Here is a 12461-nt window from a genome sequence, read left to right as displayed (position 1 = left end):
TTCATCTGTAAATGTAAGACGACCACCTATATATCCTCTAATAACAATGTAAAAATGTTAACCTCAGCAACAATAGTTTAATCTGTGAATATAAGACAACTTTATATTTTTCGGATGACGAATTTGGGGAAACACCTAGCCTTATGATCAGGTAAATACAGTATATTTTACCTTACATATTCTGTTTTATTTATTGAAAAATTGTCAGTTGTGGCATTTTTGTCTGGTTTCTGTTTATTTATGGAAATGTTGTTTGTTTCCACATTTTTAATAGTTTGCAAATGTGGATTTTAAATATGTTTAACAAACCTAAAGTATTTATGAATGCTGTGGCCACAAAAATGAAGAATTGTAATCAAATCTAGATTAGACAGATAGAGGTAAGATTCACACAACATGGAATAGATTAACAATGAATTTTTACTGCTTTTGCCAAAAATATATAACTATAAGTATATTAAATCTAAATACACTGGAACATTACACAATAGAAATATTTACCCCAGACTATAAGTTTCACCCAAATCAAGCACAATCACATTTCAGCATCTCCAGCATCTGATTCTTCACCCACACTAAATGATCCATGATGCTGCTCAGTGTCACTAACACAGTCATCATCAGTCCCATCCAGATCATTGGAAATTACTTTTTTTTCTTCTTCATGATAAGTTCTGCTGATATTGACTGCCAAGCAGCCAAAATCCAATGGCACACCTTCTGACAAAAAAGCACATATGCAAATGGCCTCCTGGCATCAGAGTTGCTTTGTTCATTATATAATCTCAATAGAATTGTCTTACACTAGCTTTGGATGGATGACTGACACACACATCCAAAGGCTGCAACACACTTGTCATGCTGCCAAGAATAATCACTAGGACAATGTTTCCTTATTTCAGATTTTCAAACAATGGAAAATCCAGGATGGAATGTAACAATAAGAGAGAAGGAAAGTTGCTACTCACCATATAGCGGCGATGCTGAGCCACGATAGGCACAGTAAAAAGATTCACACAAACATAGCTTTCGGCCATTAAGGCCTTTGTCAGCAGTACACACACACACACACACACACACACACACACACACACACACACACACACACACACAAGTGCAACTTGCGCACACATCTGCAGTCTCAGAGAGCTGAGTGTAGTTTCAGCTCTCGGAGACTGCAGATGTGTGTGCAAGTTGCACTTGCGTGAGTGTGTGTGTGTGTGTGCGCGTGTGTGTGCGCGTGTGTGTGCGCGTGTGTGTGCGCGTGCGCGTGCGCATGCGCGCGCGCGCGCGTGTGGGTGTGGGTGTGGGTGTGGGTGTGGGTGTGGGTGTGGGTGTGGGTGTGGGTGTGGGTGTGGGTGTGGGTGTGGGTGTGGGTGTGGGTGTGGGTGTGCGTGTGGGTGTGCGTGTGGGTGTGCGTGTGGGTGTGCGTGTGGGTGTGGGTGTGCGTGTGTTTACTGCTGACAAAGGCCTTAATGGCCGAAAGCTATGTTTGTGTGAATCTTTTTATTGTGCCTATTGCGGCTCAGCATCTCTGCTATATGGTGAGCAGCAACTTTCCTTCTCTTGTATTGTTATTTCAGATTTTGTTTCATTTGATCACTAGTGTGCCTGCAAAAACCATCCCACACAAGTGCTGATTTGAAGTGAAGAAGAGCACCTGGCCCCTTATTCCACATTGCCAGAATCCGTTGAAGACCAGTTTTTCTGTCATCCACTCAATGCCCCAAGCTCTTACAGTGATACCAGCTTGGAAGATTTCTCCCTCAGGGACAGTTTTCTGATTAAAAACTACATATAGTGGCAATTTTTGTCCATCAACGATAATGCTGTGTCGCTGTGTGTCACTGCTTTTCACCATCATATGTACATATTTGTACACTATGCTCCCCTGCGTTATTTACTGTCTGTAGTACTGTTTGACATATCAGAATAAACTGACATTTGATCTGCATTCCCTACCTGGAAAAGTAAATAACAATTTCTTGTCACAGTTGGATTACATGAGATACCAAACTGTTTTTATAATGTGAGGCAGTTTTTGCACAATAGTAGTTTTGCAATGAATAGATAGATTATTTTGCTGCATAAATCACCAAATCCATTCATATTAAACTTTAAATTCTATTGGCAAAGTGTTTCTTTTATGTGCTATTTTGCAGCCTTCAGTTTGAATTATTTCCACCATAATGACATATTCATGATTCCTATTTTGAATTACAAAATCAAGCAAGTCTTTTCCCTCATCTCAATATTTGCACTTTTGCCCTCTGAATGCACACTGACTTTTCGAACTATTTAAGAATCTCTCTTCACTTGACCACTGATGAACCTTTTTTTTCAACATCAACTCTGTGGGCAGCTTCTCTCTTTCTGTGTTTCGTTGCATGGGTGATAACTTGAAGTTTAAATTCCACTGTGTAACTAGTATGCTCCTTTCCCATCGTCACTCACAAACCAAAAGATCAACTTTTCTCTTACCCTCAACATACACTGCCCCTGGAATTAGACACGTCATTACACCTCCCAATAAATCTGGTATGTCCATGATACATGTGTACAAGTCACGTGTAGACAGTCTGCCACCTAGTGGCAGAGTGGGTGAAGCTATGATTGTAGCAGAGCCATTCTGTTCTGTCTACGTAACAGTTGCACTGTGGTTATGTGGGAGTTGAAGAGGATGAGGAGGGAGGGGGGGGGGGGAGTGCGGGAGGGGGGGGGGGGGTTACAACACTAAGTACTGTGTAATAGAACTTCATCATAAATTTGGTAGTGCAGCTGATATTTGAGATTTACTTTTTACAGTAATCTCGACATTTGTGTAAATATGGTATGTACTTGTTTAGATACGTGGGGCTCTACCTAAGTCGACATATTTTCCCAATTGCTTGTGGTACAAAATAGCCCTCAACATACACACACTGTATATTCCTAATGGGATAGATGTGCCATCAAGTATCATTTGAGGTGTAGACATTTTATATAAATAAAGGCATGTAATTTATGTAGCAGAATGACATTTTTAGTCTTCTTTCCTTGGTTTTCCTTGGTATATCGTCATGGTGCAGTCTCTGGGGCCAGTCTGGTGAGGATTGTGGTGTAGTGTATTTCAGCATTTGGATTCTTTACTACCCTATCAGGGGTTGCACAACAGATTTTTTTTCATTTTACCAGCTAATAAAGTTTCCTTGTCTTTGAGTTTCGTGGCAATTTAAAGAGGTGCGAAGAAGTGGTCTGTCATTACATTTTTTCCTTGATTTGGAGATGGCTCCATAAGATACAGAACAGTGAAATCTCCAGATGGTTGCTTCTGTCTAAGCTTGACCTCTTTTCCAAAGTGTGGGAAAGCATTACATATACACTTTGTCCTACGTCAGCAGCAATACAGAATTTGAGAACATATTTGTTGGGCTTGGATTGAGTGAATCTTCATCTTGTTTTGCTTTGAAATAGTAGCTTGTCTATGGTTATATTTTCTCCAGGGCAGTAAGAACGGAAATTGTTTTTCATGAACTTTCCCCAAGTTTTGGATACGAGAGATATGATGTTGGATGGCAGGCATTTTCTATCAAAACAGAGAAATCTGTCCCTTGGCTTAATGTCCTTGATAAGAGTGGGCGCTCAAGTGTGTCACCAAATATCAGCTGCAGACATTCCTCAAGTGACATGGTCCAATCATTGTTTTTTAGTACTTTTTGATATGTAGCGTTGCTTCATCAAAAATAAGGCAGGAAGCACTGATGAGAGTTATCTACTTGTTGGCAACTGTAAATAATGGACCCTCCTCTCTCCTCTAGAATGGAGCTCTATCCCCAGTGACCATCTGTGCAGAGGCATTCAGCTGGGTGTGCTATTATAGATGAGGTGATGACGTATCAACATATGAATCCTCTGCCACTAATCCCTGCTTGTTCACATCTTCATCTTCATTTGTTTCTGGTAAAAAATTCTCATCTTCATCAGTGAAGTCAATTTCTGACAGAATTCTGTAAGAGATGTAACATTTCTTCAACAGAAAGTCCACACTGTTGACACATTTTTCAAAAATATATTTCATTACAAAGGGTATTACCTGAATGACACGATATAAATTGTGACAGATTGAAATGTGCACATACTAAGATGCAACAGTGAGCAGCATTGACTGTGAGTGATCACTGAGTGTTGCCACTCCATTGTAAGATTGTGTTGTAATTAGAAGATAAATTATAGTAGTGTCAAATTGAGCCCTCGTGCCTGATAAATCATCATAAAGAGGAGAAAAAATTAGGAGAAATCCTATGATTTCAGGAACAAATTAAAAAAAAAATTGGGCCTGACATTGAAAAGTATGACAGGGATCATTTTGACCCCTTCCACTATGGTAGTGTTAATGAGTGCCGAACATAAAAAGCACTGAAAGGGGGAAGGAATAACAGATTTGAAAAAAATATTATGAAGCTTGAGGAGGGCAACCATGTCCACTGTTTAGGATGTTCATTATGCAAATAATGAAGATGTAACCAAGTGTTCAGCACCGCTGTTCTCTGTGAACAATTTGGGAAACATAGTATGGATGTTCCTCTGATGGAAAGGAAAATTAAAGTGGTCAAGATTATGTGACAAATATATTCTGATGCAAAACAGTGGAAACTCCAGGATCAAATAACAATATGGAAAGTATAGAGGAGACATTAAGTCACAGACAGGCCCAGTGATGAAGAATGAAGGTTGGTTGGTTGGTTGGTTGGTTTGTGGGGGAGGGACCAAACACCAAGGTCATCAGTCCCATTGGTTTAGGGAAGAATGTTGGCTGTGCCCTTTCAAAGGAGCCATCCCGGCATATCCCTGGAGCTATTTAGGGAAATCATGGAAGACCTAAATCAGGATGGCCAGAAGTGGGGTTTGAACCATTGTCCTCCCGAATGTGAGTCCAGTGTGCTAACAACTTCACCATCTCACTCGGTCAGTGATGGAGAATGCTGTAATACTTAAGCTGGAAGAAGTCGTCCTTCCATTGTGGAACACACAACACACATGCACATGGCACTACTGTCTCCAGGCACTATGGTCCAACTGCGAGTGCTTCTGACATGAGCAGCAGTCTAGCTGTGGTGGGTAGCAGGGGTAAGAAAGAGGTGTGAGGTGGGGAGACTGAGGGTTACCAGGGTAGCTGTAGGGAAAGATGCTTGTTCTACCTATGGGATGGTGCAGAGATGTGGTGAGGACAGGATTGGGTTGCTATGTGGAGGATCAAGAGACTGTGCTGGGAGGGGAGGGGAGAAGAAATGGAGAGAAGAGGAAAGGACTGTGTAGGTGCATCGGTTGGCGGGTAGGGGGTGTATGCAATACTGGAGTGTAAGCAGGGAGTAGATAGGCAGATGGATGAAAGGGACTTATGAGTCTGAAGCCATGGTAGCTGCAGGAATGAAGGATGTGTTGTAGGGAGAGTTCCCATCTGTGCAGTTCCAAAAACTGGTGTTGATGGGAGTAATCCAGATAGCACAAGCTGTAAAGCATTCACTAAAGTGAAGCACATAGTGTTGGGCAGCATGTTCTCCCTGCTCTCTGCCTCCTTCCCAGCACAGCCTCTCTACGCTGCACCTAGCAGCCTGATCCTGTTCCTGAACATGTCTGCACACTCTCACAGGCAGTACTGGCATGCCCCCACCTGCACTCTGCTCTTCCTACCCCTCCCTACCCTACACTTCTTTCTTAGGCCCACCCACTACCCAAGCCCGCAACATTACTGCTCCTGCTAGTCACAGTCACAGTCACAGTCGGGCTGTAGTACCCAATGACAGTGGCCATCTGTGTGTGAGTTATGCTTGTGGAAGAGAGAGAGAGAGAGAGAGAGAGAGAGAGAGAGAGAGAGAGAGAGAGAGAGAGTTCTACTTCTGAAGAAGGAATCAGAAAGCTTCAGTATTATTGCATTACACTGACATGACAAAAGTCATTATAGACCCCTAATATCATGTCGGACCTCCTTTTGCCTGGTTTACTGCAGCAACTTGGTGTGGCATGAACTCAACAAGTCACTGGAAGTCCCCTGCAGAGATACTGAGCCATGCTACCCTTATAGTTGATCATAACTCTGAATGTGTTGCCGTTGCAGGATTATGTGCATGAACTGACCTCTCGATTATGTCCCATAATTGTTCGATGGGCTTCATGTTCTGCAGTGTGGGTGGCAATATCATTCATTAGAACTGTCCTTCAAACTGGTGACATGACACATTGTCATCCATCAAAACGTGATTGTTCTTTGGATACATGAAGTCCATGAATGGTTGCATGTGGCCTCCAAGGAGCTGAACATAACCATTTCCAGTCAGTGATTGGTTCAGATGGACCAGAGGATCCAGTCCATTCCATGCTAACACAGCCAATACCGTTATGGAGCCATCAACAGTTTGCACAGTGCCTTGCTGATAACTTGGCTCCATGGATACGATGTACCACCCTTGAACCCTTCCATCAGCTCTTACCAACTGAATTTGGGATTCATTGACTAGGCTATTGATTTCCAGCTGTCTAGAGTCTAACAGGTATGGTCATGAGCCCAGGAGAAGCACTGCAGGTGATGTCGTACTGTTAGGAGAGGCATTCACATCGATCATCAGCTGCCATAGCCCATTAACACCAAATTTTGCCGCACTGTCCTAACAGATGTATTTATTGTACATATCACCTTGATTTTTGTGGTTATTTCAGACAGTGTTGCTTTCCTGTCAGCACCGACAACTCTACGCAAAAGCTGCTGCTCTCTGTTGTTAAGTGAGGGCCATCGGCCCCTGCATTGCCTGTGGTGAGATGTAATGTCTGAAATTTGGTATTCTTGGCACACTATTGACACTGTGGATCTCAGAACATGGAATTCCCTAATGATTTCCAAAATGTAATGTCCCTTCTGTCTATCTTCAGCTACCAATCCGTGTTCATAGTCTGTTAATTCCCGCCATGTGGCCATAATCACATCGGAAACCTTTTCACATGAATCACCTGAGTAAAAATGGCAGCTTTGCCAATGAACTGTAGTTTTATACCTTGTGTACGCGATATTACTGCCGTCTGTGCATGTGCATATCGCTAACGTGTGACTTTTATCACCTCAGTGTATTTTTCATTGTGCTTGTCTGCAAGTCGGTACTTCTTCTATACATTGAGTAGCAGCCTATCCTGTGCATGTTGAGATGTGAAGAAGTGGTATTTTGTTCAGAAACATTTATTGTTTATCAGTGGAAAGAAAAAGCAGTTGTGTCTTCAAGTGAGCATACAGTACAGAATTTATAGCTAAATAAGTAGTCTTTTTCTCACCATCAACAAAGGTGGCAGTTAAGTGCGCACCACCAGAAATCAGATTCATCGCTCAGACAGCCCAAGAACAACCAGTATCCCCAATAACAAAACCAGTCTCCGTTGAAGGAGAGGCACTAAAATATAAAACAGAGAAGAAATCATTTGAAGGCACCAGGCCATGATGTGCCAGAGCTAAATAGTGAATGAGTGATGATCCAAGCACAGATGATATGGCTGTTGAAATCTACTTGATGTTACCACCAGTAAACCACTTTTAACAGCCCCCCCTCCCCCCACCCCACCCCACCCCACTCACTCACACATCCACCTATCACCTTCCTACCACCAAATCAGTAGCAGATTTATGTGTGTTGCAGTGTGGTTGGTACATACATTTTAGTTTAGTGACCAGCTGGGCACATCTACCTGTGCAGCATTTTGTTATGTTAGTGACTGTCGTCATTTGTATTAAATTTTTATCAAGAACTTAAAGGACTGATTTAGTTTGTTTTTGTGTGTTTCCATGGAATATTTTGTATTTACTTTAGAGACCACATTTAACTTTTTACAGTTCTTTATTGTCAATTTTACTCGTGCCTAATAAGGCCCAAATCCAGACTAAATGGGCAAAACTGACTGAAAATGCTGTACCTGTTGGAATAGCTATCAGTGCCTTTCATCTCTAAAATTGCATGTGGAGCTGCTAGCACCACCTGAAGGCCAGTGTGTTTACCACACTATGTCGTAGCTGCACGCACAATGGGAGCGAGCCTGTTGCTTTGTTTGATAAGTGAAGTGCAGCTACTAATGGCAGAGAAGGTGGAAGCCAGTTTTCATTGGTGTTGAGCTGTTACTTGGAAAGTTGCTTAAATTTATGCACTTAGTAATGAAGAAATAATTGGAGTGCAAGACGGGCCATTTGCATATCACACAGTATCGTGATGCAAAAATCCTATAGGCACTCAACAGAAATACATACTAACACATTGGAGGAAAAGTGACTGAGAGTGATAACGGAGAAGGAACAGCACATTGGTGTGAGAGTTCCAAAAGTTCTGAAATGTCATATCCGGCAACTGAAGGAACTAGAAGTCAAAGTCAGTATGTTGCTTCACCCCCAGTAAGTGTTGTACAGAATATTGACGACTGAACGTTGGATCATATTTATGAGGACATGGTTACAATTCGTATAATTCATTTGAAATTCAGTGATTATTCTTGAAACTGAGAAATACTTAACGGGGATTCTTAGTTGATATGTGAAGGTTAATTGGCATCAATAAATCATTTGTATTTTCTTTTATAAAAAAATTGACTAAACGTCTTTAATCATATAGATCAACATCTTAGACATGATAAATTTGGATTTTCACAGACTCCAGAGTCCACTAAAATGGAGTTTGCACTTTACAGTTTTGTATTTTTTGCATCATCATTGTCCTTCATTTCAGTTTTTGGTAGTTTGCTGAGGAGCCATAATGCATGTTTTTTTTTTTGTACAGATCTCAGACTCCTCTGTTATGCTAAGTCATCCCAGTGTGAATATTTGTTCACTTTTTAGATACCCTTTTCATAAAATTGTAGGCTTCTTCTTTGTTTTCCAACTTCAGGACATATCTTATTCTTTACAGTAATTGAAGACTTCCTATCTAATACATGATTGTCAGGCACCACATCTCAAATTTTTATTCAAATAATCTTTAGTAGTGGCATTCCATATTTCTCATCTATAAATTTCAATGTGCTTTCTGTGAGGTCAACAGAAACTATTGCAAATAAATCACCATAAAGCATATCCTCAACATATTACACATCAAAATACAAACAATCCCTAGTTGTCTGTCCTGTGCTAAACAGTACAAGAGATTCCTATCTATCCCGGGAAGCATACTCATGCACAAATGTGCACAAATAGTTGCGCTGTTGAAAATATAAGTGTATGGCCAAAGTTGAAAAGAAAAAAGGCATTGTGTAGATACATCTTAAGTGTTGCATGTGTTAGTATATAATGTTTCAAGCAAATGTTTAGCTTTTGGCCAAATAATAAACGACTTATGACACTTGTGTGTCTTGTAGTCATAGCTGTCTGTCAGGTAGCATTGTTTTTTTTTTTTTTTTTTTTTTTTTTTTTTTTTTTTTTTTTTTTTTTTCCCCCCCTCGGTGACTTGTGTTTCTCAAGTCTCTAGGTTAGATAAACCTTCAGACATATATTGTACACAAATGAAGAGTTTTAGAGATAAGTGACTTGATGGAAAGTAGAGTAGACACACATCCTTCTTTATAATTTGTTTTTATTTATATTTAGCTGTTTGAGCTGGTTACTTCCCATGTAAGTAATTTAATGTGTGTGATTGTGAAGCAGAACTCAAGTATTCTAAAATCTTATCATCATCATCAGTTGTGATTTCTGTTTATTCCAGGAGTGCTAGCATCTGGGGACTGCAAACATGGAATTCATGTATGGAGGCCTCAAGAAAGCTGGACAGGTTGGCATGTTGATCAGAGACCTCTAATTGGTCACACATCATCAGTGGAAGATCTTCAGTGGTCACCTAATGAACCTAACGTGTTGGCTTCATGTTCTGTGGATAAAAGGTGAGTGAAAAAGAGATGGGGAGATGGATGGAGGTAGAGAGGGGGGGGGGGGGGCTAGGAGATATGGATATATGTGTAGGGGACGAGGGAGGGGAGACGTGCTTTGTTAGATTTTAGGCTGCTAACTTCACAACATTAGAAAGTGCAGTACTCATGGTTTTCGTGAGGTATGTTAAATATTTCAAGAGGTGGCAGCATGGAAAATTTAGAATTAAAAAGTTCATATAAACAAAAACTTTTACAATGAATGTATTTATAGCAGTTTCAGTATTGCACATGAAACAAACCTCATGGTATTGATGAAGGCCATGCAAAACACTTATTGAGCAGATTACTGATGCAGAATAACCAGACTTTAGTGGGGGTAACACAGTTCATACTGTTATCAACAGATGTATTCCTTGTATTTACTTGCTCTAAAGTATTTCAATACCATCCTGTTGGGTAAGTCTTCCTTGACTTCAACTGTATATTTTTAGTTCAGTCATTTGTTTCATAGATATAATTTAAATATTTTTCTTACCATAGGCAGTCACTTGTAGTCTAATTAAGTCGGGTGATGCTGAGGGAATTAGATTAGGAAATGAGGCACTTAAAGTAGTAAAGGAGTTTTGCTATTTGGGGAGCAAAATAACTGATGATGGTCGAAGTAGAGAGGATATAAAATGTAGGCTGGCAATGGCAAGGAAAGCGTTTCTGAAGAAGAGAAATTTGTTAACATCCAGTATTGATTTAAGTGTCAGGAAGTCATTTCTGAAAGTATTTGTATAAAGTGTAGCCATGTATGGAAGTGAAACATGGACGATAAATAGTCTGGACAAGAAGAGAATAGAAGCTTTCGAAATGTGGTGCTACAGAAGAATGCTGAAGATTAGATGGGTAGATCACATAACTAATGAGGAAGTATTGAATAGGATTGGGGAGAAGAGAAGTTTGTGGCGCAACTTGACCAGAAGAAGGGATCGGTTGGTAGGACATGTTCTGAGGCATCAAGGGATCACCAATTTAGTATTGGAGGGCAGCGTGGAGGGTAAAAATCGTAGAGGGAGACCAAGAGATGAATACACTAAGCAGATTCAGAAGGATGTAGGTTGCAGTAGGTACTGGGAGATGAAAAAGCTTGCACAGGATAGAGTAGCATGGAGAGCTGCATCAAACCAGTCTCAGGACTGAAGACCACAACAACAACAAGGCAGTCACTTTAAACTGCATTCTTGATGGATACAAACATCTGTCACGAACTTCAGGAATCTATTGGAAGACATTATTTTTCAATACATACATGAATGGGTGATTGAGTACCTAGGCTTCATGTGGATACTGTTCTTGGTGCATCAACTAACCACAGGATATGTAGATACTCCTGAGAGTCTTCACATCTTTTGGACTGTTTACCTGCCAGGTACAGAACTCAATGATCATCTAGCTGATTGTCATGTTACAGAGTATCAGGCTTACATCCACACATCAGAACTGTATGTCTCAAGTTCAGACTTTGCATGTGATGCCACAAGACTGATCTTTGAAGGACTCACATGTAACTTTACAAGATTTGAACCCCCTACTTATCTCTCTTTATTCAACACATAATTAGCCACTGACACAATGAGCACTGCTCTGATGAGATGATCTGACCAATAAACATGCAAGTGGAATGTGCGAAACCAGTGTGGGCTCCATTCATATTGCATTACTGAAGTACATGAGCAAGTAAAATAACTATGCACTAAGCAAATGACTTGACTGTATCTCCAAACAAATAACAAGGCATTTCTAAAGAGACTAACTTAAAAGTTTTTCCTCCCTTATGCAATCTATTGTGTATGTAGTAACTTGTGTAAGCAGGAGATCCCAGGTTTGAGTCCCGTCGGGGCACACATTTTCAACTGTCCCCATTGATGTTTATCAACAGCTGTAAGCAGTTACAAAGATCTGGATTTCACTGTAATTTCATTCTTTGAAAGCTGCAAGATCACCAATGGTGTCTGTTCTTTCAGACACCATGTTCATATAACTTGTGTTAGTCTCTTGTAAGACTACAAAAAGACTAAAATATTTCACTACACATTGTCCATTATTGAATATGGTAAAGACTAGTGTTTTTTTTAGTATTGATGCATTACTGACAGAACTGGCAAGTTCCCAAAAGAGCAAAGATTTGTAGGCAGATGTGGTAGTCAGTAGAGAGATGTCAGTGATTAAGACAGTGTGTTCAATCTTTTGATGTTTCCACAGAATATACCTGTAACAAGAGCTTTCAGAGACTATGAAAATAATTTCATGTGATCTTTCAGTTTGTCAGATTTGGATATTCAGATGATTGATGACCATACTGAAACACAGACTGACTGGAAGCAAATGGGAAATATTAAACTGAATTCTGTTTTAGTTGGTTTTCAGCATGGAAGTCATGAGAAACGTTAATATTGTTTGTGATATTATGACATGTTCAAACATTGAGTAGAACTTCTCCAAATACGAGAATCACACATTTCACTATTAGTAAGCCAGTCATCACAAAGTTACTCATCAGTGTGACAGGATCATTCTCTCCAGTATAATTTGTGTAACTAGCTTCTTGTGACAAG

The 12461-nt window shown here is 40.3% G+C and overlaps 1 protein-coding gene across 1 annotated transcript in view; it reads left to right on the top strand.

Moving 5' to 3' along the window:
- LOC124606654 (glutamate-rich WD repeat-containing protein 1) overlaps nucleotides 1–12461 on the top strand; it is a 73998-nt gene that overhangs the window by 19153 nt on the left and 42384 nt on the right. Inside the window, exon 5 of the mRNA XM_047138656.1 lies at nucleotides 9699–9873. Coding sequence (XP_046994612.1) covers nucleotides 9699–9873 — 175 coding nt within the window. The remainder of the gene's footprint in view (nucleotides 1–9698; nucleotides 9874–12461) is intronic.

The sequence above is a fragment of the Schistocerca americana genome, chromosome 3 (assembly GCF_021461395.2).
Source record: "Schistocerca americana isolate TAMUIC-IGC-003095 chromosome 3, iqSchAmer2.1, whole genome shotgun sequence".
Taxonomy (NCBI): Eukaryota; Metazoa; Arthropoda; class Insecta; order Orthoptera; family Acrididae; genus Schistocerca; species Schistocerca americana.
The sequence above is the reverse complement of the archived record's forward strand: the minus strand, read 5'-3'. Positions and strand labels throughout refer to the sequence as shown.